This window comes from Egretta garzetta, unplaced genomic scaffold (assembly GCF_000687185.1).
Source record: "Egretta garzetta isolate BGI_Z169 unplaced genomic scaffold, ASM68718v1 scaffold564, whole genome shotgun sequence".
Classification (NCBI taxonomy): Eukaryota; Metazoa; Chordata; class Aves; order Pelecaniformes; family Ardeidae; genus Egretta; species Egretta garzetta.
Window position 1 is genome coordinate 253,159 of NW_009259502.1, and position 18,792 is coordinate 271,950.

Here is an 18,792-nt window from a genome sequence, read left to right on the forward strand (position 1 = left end):
AGTCCCCAGCCCTGGGGGGATTTAACAGCCGGGCAGAGGCGGTGCTGAGGGCCAGGGTTTGGGGGTGGGATGGCAGGGGTAGGGGAGCAGTTGGGCTGGGGGAGCTTAAAGGGCTTTTCCAGCCTAAACGATTCTATGGTTATACAGTTCTGCAAAATCTGTTCAATGTTATCTGTAGATCTTTAAAGGATAAGGGCGCAGAAGCTGGTGTTGAAGATCTTGGGTATAAACTTGGTATAAAATGCATTTATTTATTTCCTGTGCAGGGTTAAATCCTCCTTGGCTGTCAGAGTGATTTGCCATTGCAGCTGTGCAAAGCATCTGGCATCACGAGAGTTTGATCGGTGCTATGGAGATGTTTTAACGCTGGGTCTGTAAGAGCGGGATATTGTTCCCGTGCGAGGGTTGGACACAAAGGGGATCTGGCTTCGTCAAGAGCCTGAGCAGACAGTAAAATTAACTGGGACTGTTTATACAAGGAGTGTATTAGGAAACCGGCAATGACATTATTTGTGTTTAGATGAGTTACTGGTCTATTAGGATTCCCAGCAAAGCAGAGGAGCACAGAGGACGTGCCAGGGAGCTGTGCTGGTGCCGTTGTTCTGCAGTCAGTCTGTCATGTCCGCTGTTAGCAATAACGCTGTGAGGGTTCCTTGGAGCTTCCTGCCATCCCTTGTGGCTTTTACCCTCTTAGGTCTCGATTCCTTCCGTAGGCTGGTGATCCTTTTTTTCAGAAGATGGAGGTAATCTGCGGTGTCTGTTACAGCCCTGTTCTTCGGTTCCTGACATTTTGTGCTAGGATAATCATGGTCTGACCTTTTTTTTTTTTTTTTTGGGTGGGATGGGGGCGGCAGCGCGTGTGTATATTTGGTGTTCTGAAATGTCTGGAAAGCAAAACTTCCTTGCCAGCTGTGATTCTAGTGGAGCCATGCTGTATGATCAAAAAGGGTTGTATTTTGGAAGAGAATCCTCTGCTATCACAATCAGCTGTGTCTTCTGGTGTTCTCAAGCCTAACAACAGAGCGTAATAATAACTTAAAAATGTATATTGTTAAAGTAAAATAGCACATTCTCCTACGCATGCTTAACAGTTTTCTTTAGAAAATCTCAAAGATGTGGCTGAGGCAAGGAGAAGTTGTCTGAAAAAGGTGTATCTTAAAGAATGGGAGTTGCTTCATTGCACTGAGACAGTCTTGAAAGTATTTTAGTTATTTTTAGGTCTCCAGTGATAAGAGCCTCTAATTGCTGGGAAATGGCAACCCAAAATGATCTTCGTATGTAGTGCTATAATTGATAGTAGCATTTGTGGGGATTGGAGATAGAAACAGAACAAATATCTAAATAAATATCCTTTGCTGCAAATGTTTTAAAGATTTGTATTACTATTCTCATATTCTTTTTGTAAAAATTAAGATTAAACTTCCATAAGGTAATAGTACGTGAATTGTCTGCATTAAAGAGAATTGTTCACTCTTCAGTTTCATCCTCTTTTTGGGATACTTACTGCTCCTTCACTATATGAATGTATGAAGCATTGAAAACTTCTTTTTCCCTCTTGTCTCCAGGGGTGAAGGTTGGAATGGCTACACAGGAATGAGTAGCCTTATGATTTCTTACCCAGCAGCTCATCCATCGATACTTTCTCACTTTCTGCTCTTTACCTACAAGAGTTTGTACTTACGAACTTTGTTAAATTCGCGCCTTTGTTCCACACCCATTAAAGTTTACAAGACTGTTCAGAGTTGGTATTTTAGTCTTGAATTTCTTACTGTTGATGGATCATCTGCAGCTGTCTGATACACCCTGTCCTGGAAGACGGAGGGATGTCCAAAGGGGAAAATGAAAGAGCTCTGAGGTGCTTCGTATGATGTATGCCAGCCTTGAGAAACTTCTTTGGCTTATTTAAATATTTGCTGTCTGGATTATGTTTATGTGGAGTTCACTTCTTCTCACTTGCATTTCCTTTAGTTTTGATGGTGACAACTTCCTTTTGTTAGGATTAATTTAAAAACATGTTCTTCCATGTAGGACACAGCTTAGGCTATGGCTTTGTGAACTACGTTACTGCAAAAGATGCTGAAAGAGCAATAAACACGCTGAATGGCCTCAGACTTCAGTCAAAAACTATCAAGGTAGGATGTCTAGATTTTTTCCATCTTCTATGAAAATGGCATTCTAATAAACTTCATTCTGGTGGTGAGGCTTGTCTGCAAGAGAGGGAGAATCTGGGAGAAGAGTGGCAAAGTGAGCTGTTAAGTCTCTTGCGTTTTGTAACAGCTTTGTATTCAAAGATTTCCCTTTTTTCATTCCCACTGTTTTTACAGCAGTAGGTGGGATCATTCCAAATTGTTGCCAGGCTTTTGAACTTTTGCATATCTTAGGTACTTGATGATCTCCATTTTAAATCATGTTAATGCGCGTGCACTCCTTTTCCAAAACAACAGCTAGTGCTGTATGTGTAGGAAATCACACCTGCTTAGGTGGTATTTGTAACATTATCTAGTAGCAGAAATTAAGATACAAAACTGCACTCCAGCTGGAAAAATCTTTTTTATGAGGCTTTAAAAAATATACTGACAGCACAAGTTCTTGGTGTGATCTGTGGTTAGTGACCGGTCCAGTGTCTGAGTCACAATTTCACTCCGGGATTCTTCAGCATAGCAAAAATGTGTTGGAACCATTGGTGTTAGTGTACTGCTGTCTCTTTGTAGCAATGCCACTATATTCTTTATTGCATAAGCCCACAGTGAATGGAGTCATACAGGGCCATGACTTGTCCTTTTTTTTTTTTTTTTTTTTTTTTTTTTTTTTTTTTTTTTTTTGGCAATTTCCCCTACCTTCTCCTTGTTCTGCGTTGTTGAACGCCAATAAAAAAATGCCTGTGAAAGTGACTCATGACAAAATAAATTACTTGCCTATTTATACCCTGAACACACATATGGGGTTTTTTTTCCTTCTTTTTAAAGGTTTCCTATGCTCGTCCAAGTTCTGAAGTTATCAAGGATGCTAATTTATATATTAGTGGACTACCGAGGTCAATGACACAAAAAGACGTAGAAGATATGTTTTCACGTTTTGGACGCATCATCAACTCACGTGTGCTTGTGGATCAAACTACAGGTGAGTGCTGTTGCACTGTCTTCGTGAAGCGGTAGTGTATAGCATGCTTCAGGTTTTTTTGAGAGACTGGTAGTTCCTAAACTAAATTAGGCTAACCGTGACACCTGGTGTCAGCCACTGAAGTAATTGTAATGGATTATCCTTTTCCAGTGATTTTTTTAAAACACGGAATGACTTACGCTGCCTCCGTTGCTAGCTTACAGTCTAAACCTCGTATCATATTTTATGGTCTTATGGTCAGTTTTACCAGGCTGAGCTGCTGCTTTGCCCAATCTGCTCTCTTGCTGTGAGGCTTGGTGTTCCTGTAGCACAGCTTGGTTCTGGGCAGTGTTTGTAAGCTGGAGTGCTGATGGTACCTTTGCTTTACACAAACGCAGCTGCTATCCACAGGTGAATTCCAGGCCATAGTTACGTGTTAAAAAGCAAAACAGTAACGTGTTTTGTCTTTTATAGCGGTTTGGAACTCACACAATTTCCTCATGTTTTAAAACATTTGGGGTATCTTACAGTCCTCTGTGGTTTCTGCTAACCAAAAGAATGAACTGAATATACTTAGTACTACCCTCTTGAATTTTCTGGATGTATCTTGTTTATATATAAAAAAAAACGAGAAAGAAAAGGGAGAAGTTGCTTAGTTAAGCACTCAACTCAGGAGAGACCAAAGTTAAGGATTTCCTTTAGAGCATTAATTCTGACTCAGTGTTACAATGTGTTTTCATGGAGTTTTAATTTCTTACTTAATTATTTCAGACTGTGTAACTGAGGAGTATGGTTTGTCCTGTAACCTTAGGTGTTCTATGTTTTTTCCAGTAGCCCCTATGTCATGTATGAATTTGGAGAGAACTTCTACAAATACACTTTTTCATTGATTATGCATATGCTATATTAGAATAGGAGATAATCTAATTCTGGCAATTCCACACTCAACATCTATGTACTGTATGTACATTATACACAGTAGCTAAGCAGCAACTTCCATGCTCTTTGAGGAATCTACTGTAATTTAGAGTAGGCCATCAGCAGCTTTTGGTGGGATTAATCTGACTGAATGCTAAAGCCTATGATGTTAGATGTCTCCATGGGAGCTAGCTGCTTGAAGTGTTTTGATTTGGTCAGACTGCACTGTAAATGCAACCGTGTATGAAAGAAATCTGAGGTGACCCCAAGAGATCCGGACACTGACATTGTAGATGCTCCCATGTTGAGCAAGGAAAATCCTAGCCTGCCTTTGCTAGGCAGGAGGATTTATTTTGTCCAACTTTGATACCTGTATGGTTCTGTCTCTAGAGCTTGTTATCTAGGTGATAGTAGAAGCAAGAAGAAGGCTTCTAGAGCACAGGAAACTTATCAATACAAGTGTCCAGAAGAGCCATCCTTCTCTGGCTGCCAGTGGAGTCTGGAATGTGAGCATCTGTCTTTGGCAGAGCTATAAAATGAGATGACAGAAGTCATGCAATTAAAATCTCTCCAGCAATAATACAGTTTTCCTTGAGTGTGCTGAGGCACGATGCTGTCTAATTCAGGGTCAGCTCAGAGGATACCACTTGCTTTCAAATAACCTTAATAACGCATTGTTTGAAGAATGTTCTGTTTACACTATAAAGTTCAGGGCATGCATAGCCTAGGTTTCTTCTCCCTTCAAGAACGTACCTGTGCCTTGGCTTTAAAACCTGCATTTCCTATCTTGATCTAGTCCCAGTTAGGACAAACTTTAATTTGTACTTTCAGATGTATCCTCTCAGCAGAGGCTGTTCTCTAGCTTTTGAGACTTAATCTGTTTCAAAATATGCTTTCTACAATATTTATATTTTTAAATGAATATGATAGATTAAGTGAGAAGCACCAAGATGAACAGCATGGAAGTGGAGAGGTGTCCTTGCTGACTTTGGGCGATGCTGCTGCTCTGTGCCTTTCGGTGGAGGGGCACATGCCTCCTCCTGGCACAGAAAGGCTCACCTCGATGGTATCGGAGCATGTAGTGCTGTCAGCTCTGATGTGATGAGCCAGTCAGTCTGTCCAGCCTCCTGTTTTGGAAGTAACCAGCAAGAAATCAAAAAATGGAATAACTTCTTCACAGATTGACTCCTTCCCAGGTCACTCTGGAAACACCAGCTGCACGGTTGGTGCCAGCCATCTCCCACCGTTGCCCTGCAGTCCTCTACTTCAAAAAGTGCAGTGACTTAGGAAATAGGCTTTCTCAGTGTGACTTTGCATGTTTAACAACATGCAGTAAACAAGAGGAGTTGTTATTTATGGAAGTTCTCCCAGTACCTCAAATGGAAATACGCCTTCCCTAGAAACCATTCTGTGGGTAGGTGTAGGGGTTGGATTCCCTTTTGCTTGCTTGCTGCATGCCCAGGGTTTTGTCATGCTGCATTTCTTCTGTGAAATACAGGAATTGATATTCAATTATTATTTATAACTTTGTGATTTATGACAAGCTTTAACAACTTCTGAAACTGTCTTTGAAGATTGCCCTGTGTGGGTGTAGAGACAACGTGAAAGTATTTGATACGGCCCTTTCTGAAACAGAGTTGGTAAAGTCCTACAATTAGCATATATATATGGAGAGAGAACATAATATCTGCTTTGAAACGAAATTTAAACAGAATGTACCCTTTTAGCCTCACAACAGTATTTCCAGACTACGATCAAGTCACAGATGAGAAGCAGGGGTGTGGGGGGGAGATCTAAGAAGGGTAACGGCATCCAGTGGCTGGGGGCTGGAATTAGGAAAAAAAAAAAAAAAGATGCAAACATTTAATAACAGTGTAATTGTTTCAGTACAGTTACCAGGAGGTAATTCTTCATCAGTTTTTAATGAATTAAAGATAAGGTGTACGAGAGCTAGAAATAATGGCTGTGATGTAGATGAAATTGTGATCTCTTAATTACAGAAGGTTAAACTGCTTTATTAGAGTTAGACCTTGATGCCCTCATCTATGAACCAGAGGGGTTTTGGTGCAGAAAACTGAAAACATTTGGAAAAATCAGTGTGAATTTTGTGTTTGCAGATGCTTTTTAGTGATAAAGTAATCGAAGCTAAGGGGGTTTGTTTTCGTTTTAACCGACTGGAATTAATTCTTTCTTTCTTTTTTGTTTCTGTGTGTGGAATTAATTTAAAATGTTGGGAGGGTTTGTTTTGTTCATGGAAATGTCAGTTGGTGGTGGATTTCATGGAATTCTACCACAGTGGATTTTTTAAAGTGTTTTAGTCACTGTGGTTGTTACAGCTGAAATGAATGTGTTAATTTGTCTTTTGTTTCTTAATTTTGTGCTTTATCCTCTAGCTGCTGAAGAAACAGTAAATGTAGAGAATTTGAAAGCTGTGACCATAGAAATATTTAACTTTTTTGTTTTTTGCTTTCAAAGTTATTTTGAGTTTATCCTGAACTTCAATTTTTTTTATTTTTTTTTTTTTTTTTTATTGGTTTGGTTAAAAGGTTTGTCCAGAGGGGTCGCATTTATCCGGTTTGACAAAAGGTCAGAAGCAGAAGAGGCAATTACAAATTTCAATGGTCACAAACCCCCAGGTTCCTCCGAACCCATTACAGTGAAGTTTGCAGCCAATCCTAACCAGAACAAAAATGTGGCACTGTTATCGCAGCTGTGTCATTCACCAGCTAGACGGTTTGGAGGGCCAGTGCATCACCAGGCGCAAAGATTCAGGTAGGTTAGGAAGAATCATGCATTTAAGGCTGTACTGCTATTCCCGTGTCCGTCTGGGAGACCGTACTCTTGCCGCTGTGCAGTAATATCTTCATTGCAGCATGTGTGAATGAATACTTAGTGCACGGTATGTCCTGCAGTGTTATGTAAATAAATTGTTGAATTAAAATATGATTAAAGTAAAATCTTACTTGTAAAATTTATATTGAAGTTAATTATGTAAAGGTACATACACTACGATGACTGTTTCTACAGCTGAGTGCATAGTGAGATGATAGAGAGCAACAGATTCCAGATGGGTATTGGTAGATGCCTGTCTCAACAGATCCCCATTCTGTAGTCCATATCGCTGAATGCAGATATAATTTGGCAACTTAATTAAAGCTCTGAACCATTGGTTCCAGCAGGGAGGTGCCCCAGTAAACCAGGAAAACCTCTTTCCGATTAAGAGATGCTGTGGGATTTCTTCCTACAGCTTGAGCTGTGTGGTGTTCTGGCTTTCCTGGAGTCCTCATAAATTCAGTAAAATTACTGAGTAACTGCAACATATAGTCTGCTTCCAGAGCTGGGGGGGATGGTGCCTATTCTGCCTTTGAGAATTGCCTTAGTTGCTTTGCATATGAATTTCTGGCATTCAAATTGCCTTAGCTGTAAAGGAGGGTGTTGATACTTGGACTGTGCTCTGGGAAATGCATTCTATTTACTGTCCTGCAGATAAGGCATTGGCTTTGTTATGAGATCAGTTCATGAGAGTTTCTGAGAGTAGTGTTTCCCTGCTGAGAAGTTACTTTTTTTTTCTTTTTCTCCTCCGAGGTATCCAATTAGCTCAGGAAAATTGGACTAAAAACTGAAATAGCTTTTTGTACTGCTACTGTTCCAGTAGTGCTGTGACCTTTCCGTAATGCTCTAGTTAAGCATTTTAAGAGCAGTGTAATGTGTCTCCAACGAGAATTAGTACCGTATAGTCATCTGTTGGTTTTTGCCCAGAGACACTGTGGAGTGTTCATCCTTGGAGCTGCTCAAAACCTGGCCAGAACAGGCCTGAGCATTCTGCTCCACGTGCCCCTGCTTTGGGCAGGGAGGATTTCTAGAGCCTCAGTCGTTTCCTGATTCCCTTCAACTGTAGCCCAGACAAGTTTAATGCAGGCAGCTCCTCAAACAAGGTTTCATTTCCCTGAACCATTCATCAAGGTCTCTGCACCTAAACCTTCGGAGCCACACCAAGGAATAAAATTCTACATTGTTGGCAGTTAGGTGAACTATTAAAAAATTACCACATCTGTCTCTTGCATCAGCCAGGGCTTCAGTGTGGCCTGGTCCTAGTAAAACCTTGAGGCTTATGTCTTATGTTTTTATTCTTAATGTAACTGGACATTTTCATCATCATTCTTTGCCTAAACCATGTCCCTAAGCACCACCTCTACACAGCTTCTTTTAAATCCCTCCAGGGATGGGGACTCAACCACTTCAACCCCTCCAGGTCCTTCTGGCAGTGAGGGGCCCAACCCTGACCCCAGCATTCGAGGGGTGCCCCCCCCCCCAGTGCCCAGCACAGGGGCATGGTCACTGCCCTGCTCCTGCTGGCCACACCACTCCTGATAGAAGTCAGGATGCCCTTGGCCCTCTTGGCCACCTGGGCACACTGCTGGCTCCAATTCAGCTGCCCATCACCTGGTCATGGAAGATCAGGCTGGTCAAGTAGGACCGGCCTTTCATAAACCTATGCTGACTGGGCCTGATCCCCTGGTTGTCCTGGATGTGCTATGTGATGGCACTTAAGATGATCTGCTCCGTAACCTTCCCTGGCACTGAGGTCAGGCTGACAGGCCTGTGGTTCCCCGCATTCTCCTTTCAGCCCTTGTAGATGGGCGTCACATTTGCCAACCTCCAGTCAACTGGGACCTCCCCTGGTGAGCATTTCTGCCAGCTCTCTCAGTACCCTTGGGTGTCTAAGCGGTGAAGCAGGTCGCTAAGCATTTCCCTTTAGGTTATGGAGGCTTCAGTCTGCTCCCTGTCCCTGCCTTCCAGCTCAGGCGGCTGGGTACCCTGAGAACAACTGGTCTTACTATTAAAGACTCACCCTTTGCCACTATGTTTCTCCCCCCATCCAATAAAGGATGGAGATTCTCCTTAGCCCTCCTTTTGTTGCTAATGTATTTGTAGAAATGCTTTATATTGTCTTTTATGGCACTAGCCAGATTAAGTTGTAGTTGGGCTTTGGCCCTTTTAATTTTCTCATGATATCCTTGTAGGCCTCCTGGCTTGTCTGCTCCTTCTTCCGAAGGTCATAAACTCTTCTTTTTTTCTGAGTTCCAGCCAAAGCTCTCTTTTCAGCCAGGTCAGTCTTCGCCACCGCCGGCTTGTCTTTTGGCACATGGGGATGGCATGCTCCTGCGCCTTTTAGATGTTGTTCTTGAAGACTGTCCAGCCTTTCTGGACTCCTTTGCCCTCTAGGACCCCCTCCCAAGGGACTCTGTCAACCAGGCTCCTAAACTGGCCAAAATCTGCCCTCCAGAACTCCAAGGTGAGAGTTCTGCTGATCCCGCTCCTTACTTCTCCAAGAACCAGAAACTCTATCGTTTCATGATCACTGTGCCCAAGACAGCCTCTAAGCTTTTTTTGTTCACAAAAAACCCAGGTCCAGTAGGGCCCCTTCCCTAGTTGGCTCCCTCACCAGCTGTGTCAGGAAGGTCTCTTCCACACACTCCAGGAACCTCCTAGACTGTTTCCTCTCTGCTGTATTGTATCTTCAGCAGATGTCTGGTAAGTTGGGGTCCCCCATGAGAACAAGGGCTAGCGATCATGAGACTTCTCCCAGCTGCTTATGGAATATTTCATCTGTCTCTTCATCCTGGTCGAGTGGTCTATAACAGACTCCCATCATGATACCAGCCTTGTTTCCCTTTCCCCTGATTCTTACCCATAAGCACTCAACCCTGTCATCACCATCATTAAGCTCTGGGCTTCTTGTAGCAACTTCATCACTGCCTACCTGAAGAATCAATAATGGATTATAGTAATCTGAGGGCTGTTCCAGGGTAAGAAGCTTTCTCTTTGCGTCTTTAACCCAAGCCCTAGGGAGGCAGCAGACTTCCCTAAGAAGTGGGTTTGGTTGGCGTATAGGGCCTTCTGTTCCCTTCAGGAGAGGGGTTCCTATGACAATGACCTGTCTTTTTTTTTTTTTTTTCTTCTTCTTCTTATTCTTTCTGGAAGTGGTTTTGATGCAGGGCATAGGCTGACTTAGTCTTGGCAATGCCTCCAAGCTAGATGAACCATCGTCCTTGTTATTATTTGGTTCCACTATGGTTCGTTCATTGTTCTTTTATTGTACCATCAAGAGCAGCATGAATGTTACTTGCCTGCATTTCCGATGTTTCTACAGGCATGAGTTTTCACAAGCGGGGATAAGATAAAAGACAGTGTTCTGTCTCTTTCTGTTCCATTCCCGCTTCTGTGGTAACTATGTCCACTCGAGTTGTCTGTGCCCAGTGCTCATTTGTCAATGTGTCTTGGCCAACTTCTCCTAGGCTTGCTGATGGAGAAAGAGCTGAAGGTTTTTAGGTACTACAGATTGGCAGAGGTAGCAATAGAGCAATTCTGGGTTAAGCCATGCTGCTACAAATACGCTGTGGAGAAAAGATTCATCAGTTGTCTTGAAGACAAGAACTGTCCATCTGTTACACTGGAAGGCTGTGCTGCCATTCAGGGGGATCTGGACAGGCTAGAGAGGAACCTGATTAAGTTCAACAAGGGCAAGTGTTGGGTGCTGCATCTGGGGAGGTTTAACCCCGTGCACCACTACAGGCTGGGGGCTGACCTGCTGGGATGCAGCTCTGCTGAGAGGGACCTGGAAGTTCTGGTGGATGACAAGCTCACCATGAGCCAGCAGGGTGCCCTTGTTGCCAAGAAGGCCAACAGTATCTTAGGGTGCATGAAGAGGAGCATGGCCAGCAGTGCGAGGGAGGTTCTCCTCCCCCTCTGCTCTGCCATGCTGAGACCCCACCTGTGTCCCCCACCTGGGGAGCCCAGCTCTGTGTCCAGTTCTGGGCTCCCCAGTTCAAGAAGGGTGAGGAACTCCTGGAGAGAGTCCAGAGGAGGGCAACAAGGATGATGGGGGGACTGGAGCATCTCCCCTATGAGGAAAGGCTGAGGGAGCTGGGCTCGTTCAGCCTGGAGAAGAAAAGGCTGAGAGGGGATCTCATCAACACCTACAGATATCTCAAGGGTGGGGGTCACGAGGACAGAGCCAGACTCTTCTCAGTGGTGCCCAGCGCCAGGACAAGGGGCCATGGGCACGAACTGAAGCAGAAGAGGTTCCAGTTGAACGGGAGGAAGAACTTGTTGACTGTGAGGGTGCCCGAGCCCTGGCCCAGGCTGCTCAGGGGGGCTGTGGAGTCTCCTTCTCTGGAGATCTTCAACCCCCTCCTGGACGCTGTCCTGTGCCCCCTCCTCTGGGTGAGCCTGCTTGGGCAGGGGGGTGGGCTGGGTGAGCTCTGGAGGGCCTTTCCAACCCCTGCCATCCTGGAATTCTTTGTGTCTTGTCACAGACTCTTTAATGCTTATTATAAAACTTCCTTCGCTCAGTCACGCATGCATGCACGTATGTACACATATGCACAACACATGTACCATCCCACAACCCTTCTTATTTTTTTTTCCCACCTTTGGTGTTAACTGCAAGTTTTTCTAGTGAGTCTTCCTCAAAGGATGCTGAACTTAAGGATTTATAGTTGTTCATACTGTGGTAAAGCTTAGGAACCTTAGCCTGGACCGAGTCTGGTTGGTTTTGTGTAGTGAACAAAGCATGATGAAAGGATAAGCGGCTTCCAAAGAGCTCACAGTCTGTATAAATTACAGTTGTCGTCTCTGCCATGTAGAGGTTGAATATTTAAACTGAAATTTTGATTATACTTCATCTCATTCCATCATATCCCTGTAAATCCAGGATTAAGCCTTTAGTATCTCTAATTTGTAATTATTAATTTCCTACAGATACTGCTCAGACCCTTTGTTTAATGTTCTTTTAATCCTTTGTAGTTCCTGTGGTGTTTGTGGCCAGCATCAGGAACTGGTTGTAAGGCCTTGTCCCACTGGAGTGCTGGCTTGGCCTGCTAATTCTGAGCCGTGGTCCAAAGTGCTTTCTGTTCCCATCCAGAAGGGGTGACCCTGCAGCATGGGATTGTGTTTGAAGGATGGATAAGACATCTGGGCAGGGGTTTCTTTTAAGTATAAGATTTGTTTACTTAAACCAGCAGATCTTTAAGGGAACTCTGCTGAAATGAAGGAGTTCATCTCCCAGAGCTCGAGAAGGCTGGCCAAAGCCCCTAGAAGTCCTGCGCTTTTATAGTTCAGCAGAGCTTTATGCTGGAAGAATGTTCTTCCAAATCTTGAAAATATTCCCAGTTCAGCTGGTTTTGCTTTCAGCCTTGATTGGGGTTGCAGCCAGTTCCTGCGTATTTGAATGGGCCCAGTTCTATCGGTATCAGAGCCCATCAGTTGGGTCTAAAATGCTGACGTTACTGCTCGGACAGCTCCCATGCATCCGCTTTGTTTCACTCCAGTGAAACTGTTTAAATTTTTAAACTTTTAAGCCAGTTTGTAATTTGGATGCAAGTTGTCAGTGTTGAGAATGCCACAGAAGAAAACATCTCATCCAGAGCAGTATTTCATCAAAGTTCTAGAGGAACATGGTACTGAACCCCTTATTTAGATTGCTGCTGCTCTCTGATACGTGGCTGTTTGATATAATGCCCTGTTATTCCAGGTTTAAAGCTTGTACTGCTGAATACTGAACACAACTTGCTTTGCATGTGGTAGATCATTCCTCCCTGTGTTGGGGTATAGGAGAAAGAGTTGCCTCTGGGGAAAACAGGGGACATGCCCAGTATCAGCATGGCTGAGCTCCAGCTCTTGGTGGAAGCATTCAACCCCCAAAAAAAGCGCCAAGCCCATGTGGGAAGGCAACAAAGGTTAATGTTAAAAATAATATTACTGCTTATTAGCATTATGTAAGCGGGGGGGTTGCTCCCACCTGTGATGCTGTATATAGCTGTGGAAAGAGTTCAGCAAAAGGAATTTATAGGGCTTCCATAGAAATAAAAATAAATTGGTTTTGTTTAGGAGTGTCTCTTCTGAGAGATGTCCTCTCATGTGTTAAAATAATCCCAGAATCTATTAAATGAAGCCGCCTGTCTCGTAACAGTAGAGCAAAAGGTCACTTGTATAGATGAGAAGCTTATAAAGTGAAAAAGATGACAATTTAAAAAATACTGGTAGTGTGTTGATACTTAATGTCACAAGATGCTGGAGTTCTGAGGTTAGCACGACTTAAAAGAACCATCCGAGGGCTGGAGCCCTTCTGCTGTGGGACCAGGCTGGGAGAGTTGGGGGTGTTCAGCCTGGAGAAGAGGAGGCTGCGGGCAGAGCTGAGTGCGGCCGGTCAGGGCTTAAAGGGGGCCCAGAGGAAAGGGGGGGACAAGCTTTTTAGCAGGGCCAGCTGGGACAGGACAAGGAGGGATGGCTTTAAACTGAAGCAGGGTAGGTTTAGACTGGATCTAAGGAAGAAATTCTTTCCAGTGAGGGTGGTGAAACCCTGGCAGGGGTTGCCCAGGGGGGGGGTGGGGGGCCCATCCCTGGGAACATTCCAGGCCAGGTTGGCCGGGGCTGTGAGCAACCTGATGTGGTTCAAGGTGTCCCTGCTCCTGCAGGGGGGTTGGGCTGGGTGACCTCTGGGGGTCCCTTCCAACCCAAACCATTCTGTGATTCTATGATCCATAGATAACATCAGCTACAGAGGCTTAGGGAGGATTGAAAAAGCAATGTGGAAGAGACAGTGTAAAAATAAATGCAACAAAAATGAGGAGATGAGCAGTAATTATGGTAAGTGTGAGGTTGTTCAAATTACAGTATTAATGGCATTCAAAAAAGAATTTCTCTGAAATATCTTGGATCTCTGTGGGCTTTAGTGTTGTTTGCCCAAATCAGACAGTCTTTTATACAAACGTATAACTTCCTAAGGGTCATCTTAAATTTGTGTGGTCAAAAGAAATCTTTTCCTGTAGGATAAAGAGTGTCAGCTGCTCTGTACCTGGCTACGTGGGGGCTGTTACTCCAAGTGAACCGAGGGATCTTGGGTCCCTCCTGTGCAGGCCTTCAGCCCAGGATAAGCAGAGAGATTTATCAGGAGCCCGCTCTGCTCATCGTGTGAGCACTCGCGCGTGAGCCAGATGCCCTGTGTGATGCTTCCAGGTGGATGCAAGACTAAATGTAAATTTGGCCTTCACATAGGTGTGATCCTACACCATGTTTACTGTCACTTTTGCAGATTTCTTTTTTGATGATTGCTTTTTAACCAGCCAGAAACTTTTGTGAAAGGTTTCTTTTTCATCTGAACTTGCAAAGTGTAGCTTCACTTCAGAATTGTGTTAGGCTTGGCTGAGAGGGATAGTATGTGTGCGGTGCTATTTCCTGTGGTTGGGGTTTTGAAATGACTTTTTCAAGGCTCTTAGCGGTGTTCTTACCCTTGTTGGATTTTTTGGTTTTTTTTAATAAACCTGTAACACTTTTGTAAGTCAAAGCAGGAAGAGAGGAGAATCTGTTTGAAATTAGCATGTCGAAAGAACAGAGGTACTTGCTATTTTAAATTATTTTGCCTGTAATATGCATTTAGATTTGCTGTCTTCCTGCATTCAACCCCCAGCTGTTCTTCTACAAGCGTTTCCAGTCCTTGACGGACTTGATCTGGGCTTGTGGGCAGAGCCTGAGGGTCTAGAGCAAGGAGGTTCAGAGCGACACTGCCTGCTGGAACCAACATCTGCAATTCTGAGCTTAGTGATTTTCCGCTCCCCATACATGTGAGCAGGAACCCAAGACTGGTGATCTGTTGAGATGAAAACTTGCCAGATATTAAGATAAACACATCCTACCAGATCAGTACTCAAATGGAAAGAAGCTACGGAACTGAAGGTGTCCATCAGAAAAAGTAAGCGTATAAAGCATGCAAACACGGGAACATTTTTATATAAAAGCAAAATAAATAGTAGATATGTCACCTAATCATCAGAGCACATGGGTCAGTGCGTCTCATTCACATTCTGATACTCTTAACTGCTTTTTCAGTTTTACTATAGTACAAGGATTCCCAAACTTGGATTTGCTTGGGGCTGGCCAACAGTGGCAGCGGCAGTGAGTATGTGCAGCACGAGCTCAGGGGTGTCTGCACTGGGCTCTAGAAACACCAGCGTCAGGTAGCCAGCTGGGCCACGGACTGGCCGAGCCAGGCAGTCAACAGCAGCTAGGGCGTGACGGAGGGGAAGGGCTCTGTGCCACCAAGGCTCCCCCTGCTCTGGGGACAGGAGGGGCTAATAGCTCAGGTGTCCATGGAAATGAGCTCTGAGCACTGGAGAGCCTGGGGTGGGGGAGATGGTGGCTGCGTGGTTCTCCTGTATAAGTGCATCAACCAGAGCGCCACGCTGAACGTGAGATGCCGTCCCTGTGTGTATGTGTGCTGCTGCAGCTCTGCTCCCCTTCCTCCCGGGACACGTTGCCTTGAGCCCTCCCTTCTATATAACAGCAGCAGCTCCTATCTTTGTGCAGGGCAAGAAAAAGTCAGTGGGGAAGTGTTTGGCACTTAATGCAGCGTTCACTGCCCAGACATCCATTCCCTGTTTTCTCCAGGTCAGCAGAGAATCAGGAACTGCCACCGCCATGTTCTTGGCAGAGAGCAGCACGTGTACCGCTTTTAAGTGGTTTGCATATCACCAGTGGTACACCACAGTTTGGGAACCCCTGGTATAGTATAATTATATTTCTACAATCACGTGACCTCACATTTTTAAATAATAGATAAGCACAAGGGATCAAATTGAGTTTTTTACCTTAACTTTCACATTTTCTGACCTTTGAGTGCTTAGCTGTGCAACCATAATACTGCATTAAAATATTCTGATGCTTTGACCTTCTAGGATGGAGACCAGAAATAAAATAAAGGGGAATTAGGAATGTGGGTTATAGGAAAAAAGAAAATAATACAAAGCACAAAAAGGAGAGGCTTTATGCTTTTTGTTATGCATAAATACTGCTGGGGTATTATGGAGGCGGGGTTTAGGAAGAGTGGGTAGGTGATTTAAAAAATCCAGTTCAGTTAAGTCAGATGAGTTTTCCTAGGATGAAGCTGGTATAAAATTACTAAGAAGAAAACCATATATGCATACTGAAATTGTAAAGCTCTGTGTTTAAATGTGGTTTGCTGTATTGATGTTTGAAAGCTACTGCAGTTAGAATAGCTGCATAACGGACATTGAGGAGTAAAAATCTGAGATTTAAATTCTGTAGCTAGAAATGTGGGGCGTCCCAGCTACCGAGAATTGACTGAGGAAGTGCCAATATTCCCTTGGCTGCCTAATAACTGCGAGTATGCATGACTGTGGCTTATTTATTTAGCTGCTGGTATTGGGAGCGTTTGCCTGCACCTGCTGCCTTATGGTGGAAAAGGGAGTGGGTTTTGTTCTCTTCCACAAAAAAAGAAATTTAAATTAATACACACCATCTCTGCTCCTAGAAACAAAACATCCTCTCCCTGCCCACAGCAAAACCCAAAGAAACCCTTTGACTTAAAAGAGTTCCCAACATGCCATTTTAGAGTCAAGAAAAGGAGGATATGGGATGCAAAATAAGTGGGAGATGCCTGAGGGGGGCTTGAAGCAAGCTGGGGCCTCTGGGGAGGTGTTGCCTGTTGCCCGCACTGGAGTGATTCTGCACTGATGCCATGGAGCGCTCTTACCAGCCTAGCTGAGTTTGAGATGGATCCTGGTCCCCCTGTGAAGGTGATCACGTTATCTTGCCTTGCAACTGTTCTGTTGCCTACCTATTCCTAAGGATAGTTCCCTATTGATACAGTAGTTGGAATACTTAACTCGTTGTTTTTCCTGGCAGCTGTCAATTTGATTGTCAATTTGAATGGGGAAACATTTCTTTCTGGCGGTTTTGATGTCCATGTAGAAAATATTCATTCTCAGTTGCTTCCCATTCGAGTTAATTTGCTTAACTGAATTGAACTTTTACATGAAATATTGTGCTTTTTATTTGCTAGGTTCTCTCCTATGGGTGTAGATCACATGAGTGGGCTTTCTGGTGTAAATGTTCCAGGAAACGCATCTTCTGGCTGGTGTATCTTCATCTACAACCTTGGTCAAGATGCTGATGAGGGAATCCTCTGGCAGATGTTTGGCCCCTTTGGTGCGGTTACCAATGTGAAAGTTATTCGAGATTTCAACACCAACAAGTGCAAAGGTTTTGGTTTTGTGACCATGACAAACTATGAAGAAGCTGCAATGGCCATAGCAAGTCTTAATGGCTACCGCCTGGGGGACAAAATCTTACAGGTTTCCTTCAAAACCAACAAGTCCCACAAATAACTTGCTCGTGCTTTTTGTATGGAATAGATAATTGAGTGACAGAAGTTGAAACATTTTTGTTAGTGTAAAACTCATTTTGCGCCAATTTTCACAAGTGTTTGTCTTAGTCTAAATGAGAAGTGAAAAAGGTTTTATATTCTGGGATGCAACTGACATGTTCAAATGTTTGAAATCCCACAATGTTAGACCAATTTTAAGTTCCTTTAAGTTATTTCATTTAAAACATGTTAAAAATCCCCTGAAATCTTAAGTAGATTGCATTAACGAGACCCTCTGGATGGTGGTAAAATTGAAGCATGCTTTCACTTATGAGACTAACATTTGTTCCATTGAATGTTGTCTGCAAAAACTGGAATTTTCTGAAAAATATCAGGCTGAATTAATTAATTTTCTGGTTTTTATGTTGTTGTTTTTCCTACCCATTCCCCTGACCTTCTCTACCCCCGACTCGGTAGTATGGAAGAAAAGTTGAGAAATACTAATGTTTTCGTTGACAGTAAATTGTTTGCTCAATTAATATTCATTACTACGTATACAGTTGAGGATTAGGCTTTATAAAGTCAAGGTCTTGTAAGTAGTAGCATGCCAGCATAACTTTTAACACCATTGATGAGGTAAGTTGCACACTGAGCAGTGGCCAAGCTGTCAAATTCAAAGGTTTTAGTGAACATTAACTTTTAAAGCCCACTTTGGAATAGGAATGGACCAAAGAGTTTCAAAGAAACTCCGGGAAGATTTCAGAGTCAAAATGCAACTCCAGAAGGAGAGTGTGAATATATGTTGCTACTTTATCAAACTGAATCTCTTCTGTCCAAATATTTAATGCATGGTGCACTACTTACTGGTACATTATAATGCAGCAAGATACTTACTCATTGTCAAAGATCATTATAGTTTGAATTCCTTTGGTAGTTCTGTTTTGTAAAGAAAAACCAGTTATAAACATTTGAGCATTGTATTTCTCGCATCCCTTCTAATGAGTGCTAGATTTTTCTATTTTAATAGGATTTTGTTTTGACAACTAGCTTTACTTATTGAACACTCAGCAGAAAAGTACTTACTACTTGCAAGTTAGATATTAACAAAAAACCCTTTGATTTGTAGATTTAAAGATGAATCCCCCAAGTTTTCTGCAGACTGCCTTGAAACTTTGAGTTGTTCTGTTTCTGTTAATTTTCTTTTGCTTTTTTGTGTTTTTTGTTTGTTTTTACTTTTGCATTTAAGAACATTAAATTTGATTTTGTTTTGCTCAAATTTTGTTTTGTTTTTTATTTTCTGTTATTTTTTTGCTAAGTATTGCACAAAGTGTCCAGCTTTCAAAGAGTGTTGTTTTAAAGAGCGGTAGCTCCTCTTTAAGAGTTTTAAGTTACTCCTTTGACAGACGAGTAGAAGATAAAGGGATGTGAAACGAGCACTACGAGAAATCTGTCGCACAGAAACTGGTGCCACAGACCGATGTAACCCTGCAGGTGTTCTTTGGTAGGCAACCTGAAAAGGATCGCTCTGTCGGAAAAGGCTGTGTGAGGGTCCTGTGGACGACTAGAGACTTGGGCAACTTGCAGCTCTAGGGTTTACGTTCAGTTGCAAA

At 43.2% G+C, this 18,792-nt stretch overlaps 1 protein-coding gene across 2 annotated transcripts in view; it reads left to right on the forward strand.

The window, feature by feature from the left end:
• Positions 1 to 18,402, forward strand: part of ELAVL1 (ELAV like RNA binding protein 1) — a 32,983-nt gene extending 14,581 nt beyond the window's left edge. Inside the window, exons 2-6 of one of the 2 annotated variants that reach the window (XM_035892999.1) lie at positions 2,029 to 2,132; positions 2,967 to 3,120; positions 6,564 to 6,789; positions 15,466 to 15,579; positions 16,880 to 18,402. In XM_035892999.1, the coding sequence (XP_035748892.1) occupies positions 2,029 to 2,132; positions 2,967 to 3,120; positions 6,564 to 6,789; positions 15,466 to 15,579; positions 16,880 to 17,204 (923 nt within the window). In that variant the 3' untranslated portion in view covers positions 17,205 to 18,402. The remainder of the gene's footprint in view (positions 1 to 2,028; positions 2,133 to 2,966; positions 3,121 to 6,563; positions 6,790 to 15,465; positions 15,580 to 16,879) is intronic. The other variant, XM_009637439.2, reaches the window with a different exon arrangement.
• The last annotated feature ends 390 nt before the right edge of the window (positions 18,403 to 18,792 follow it).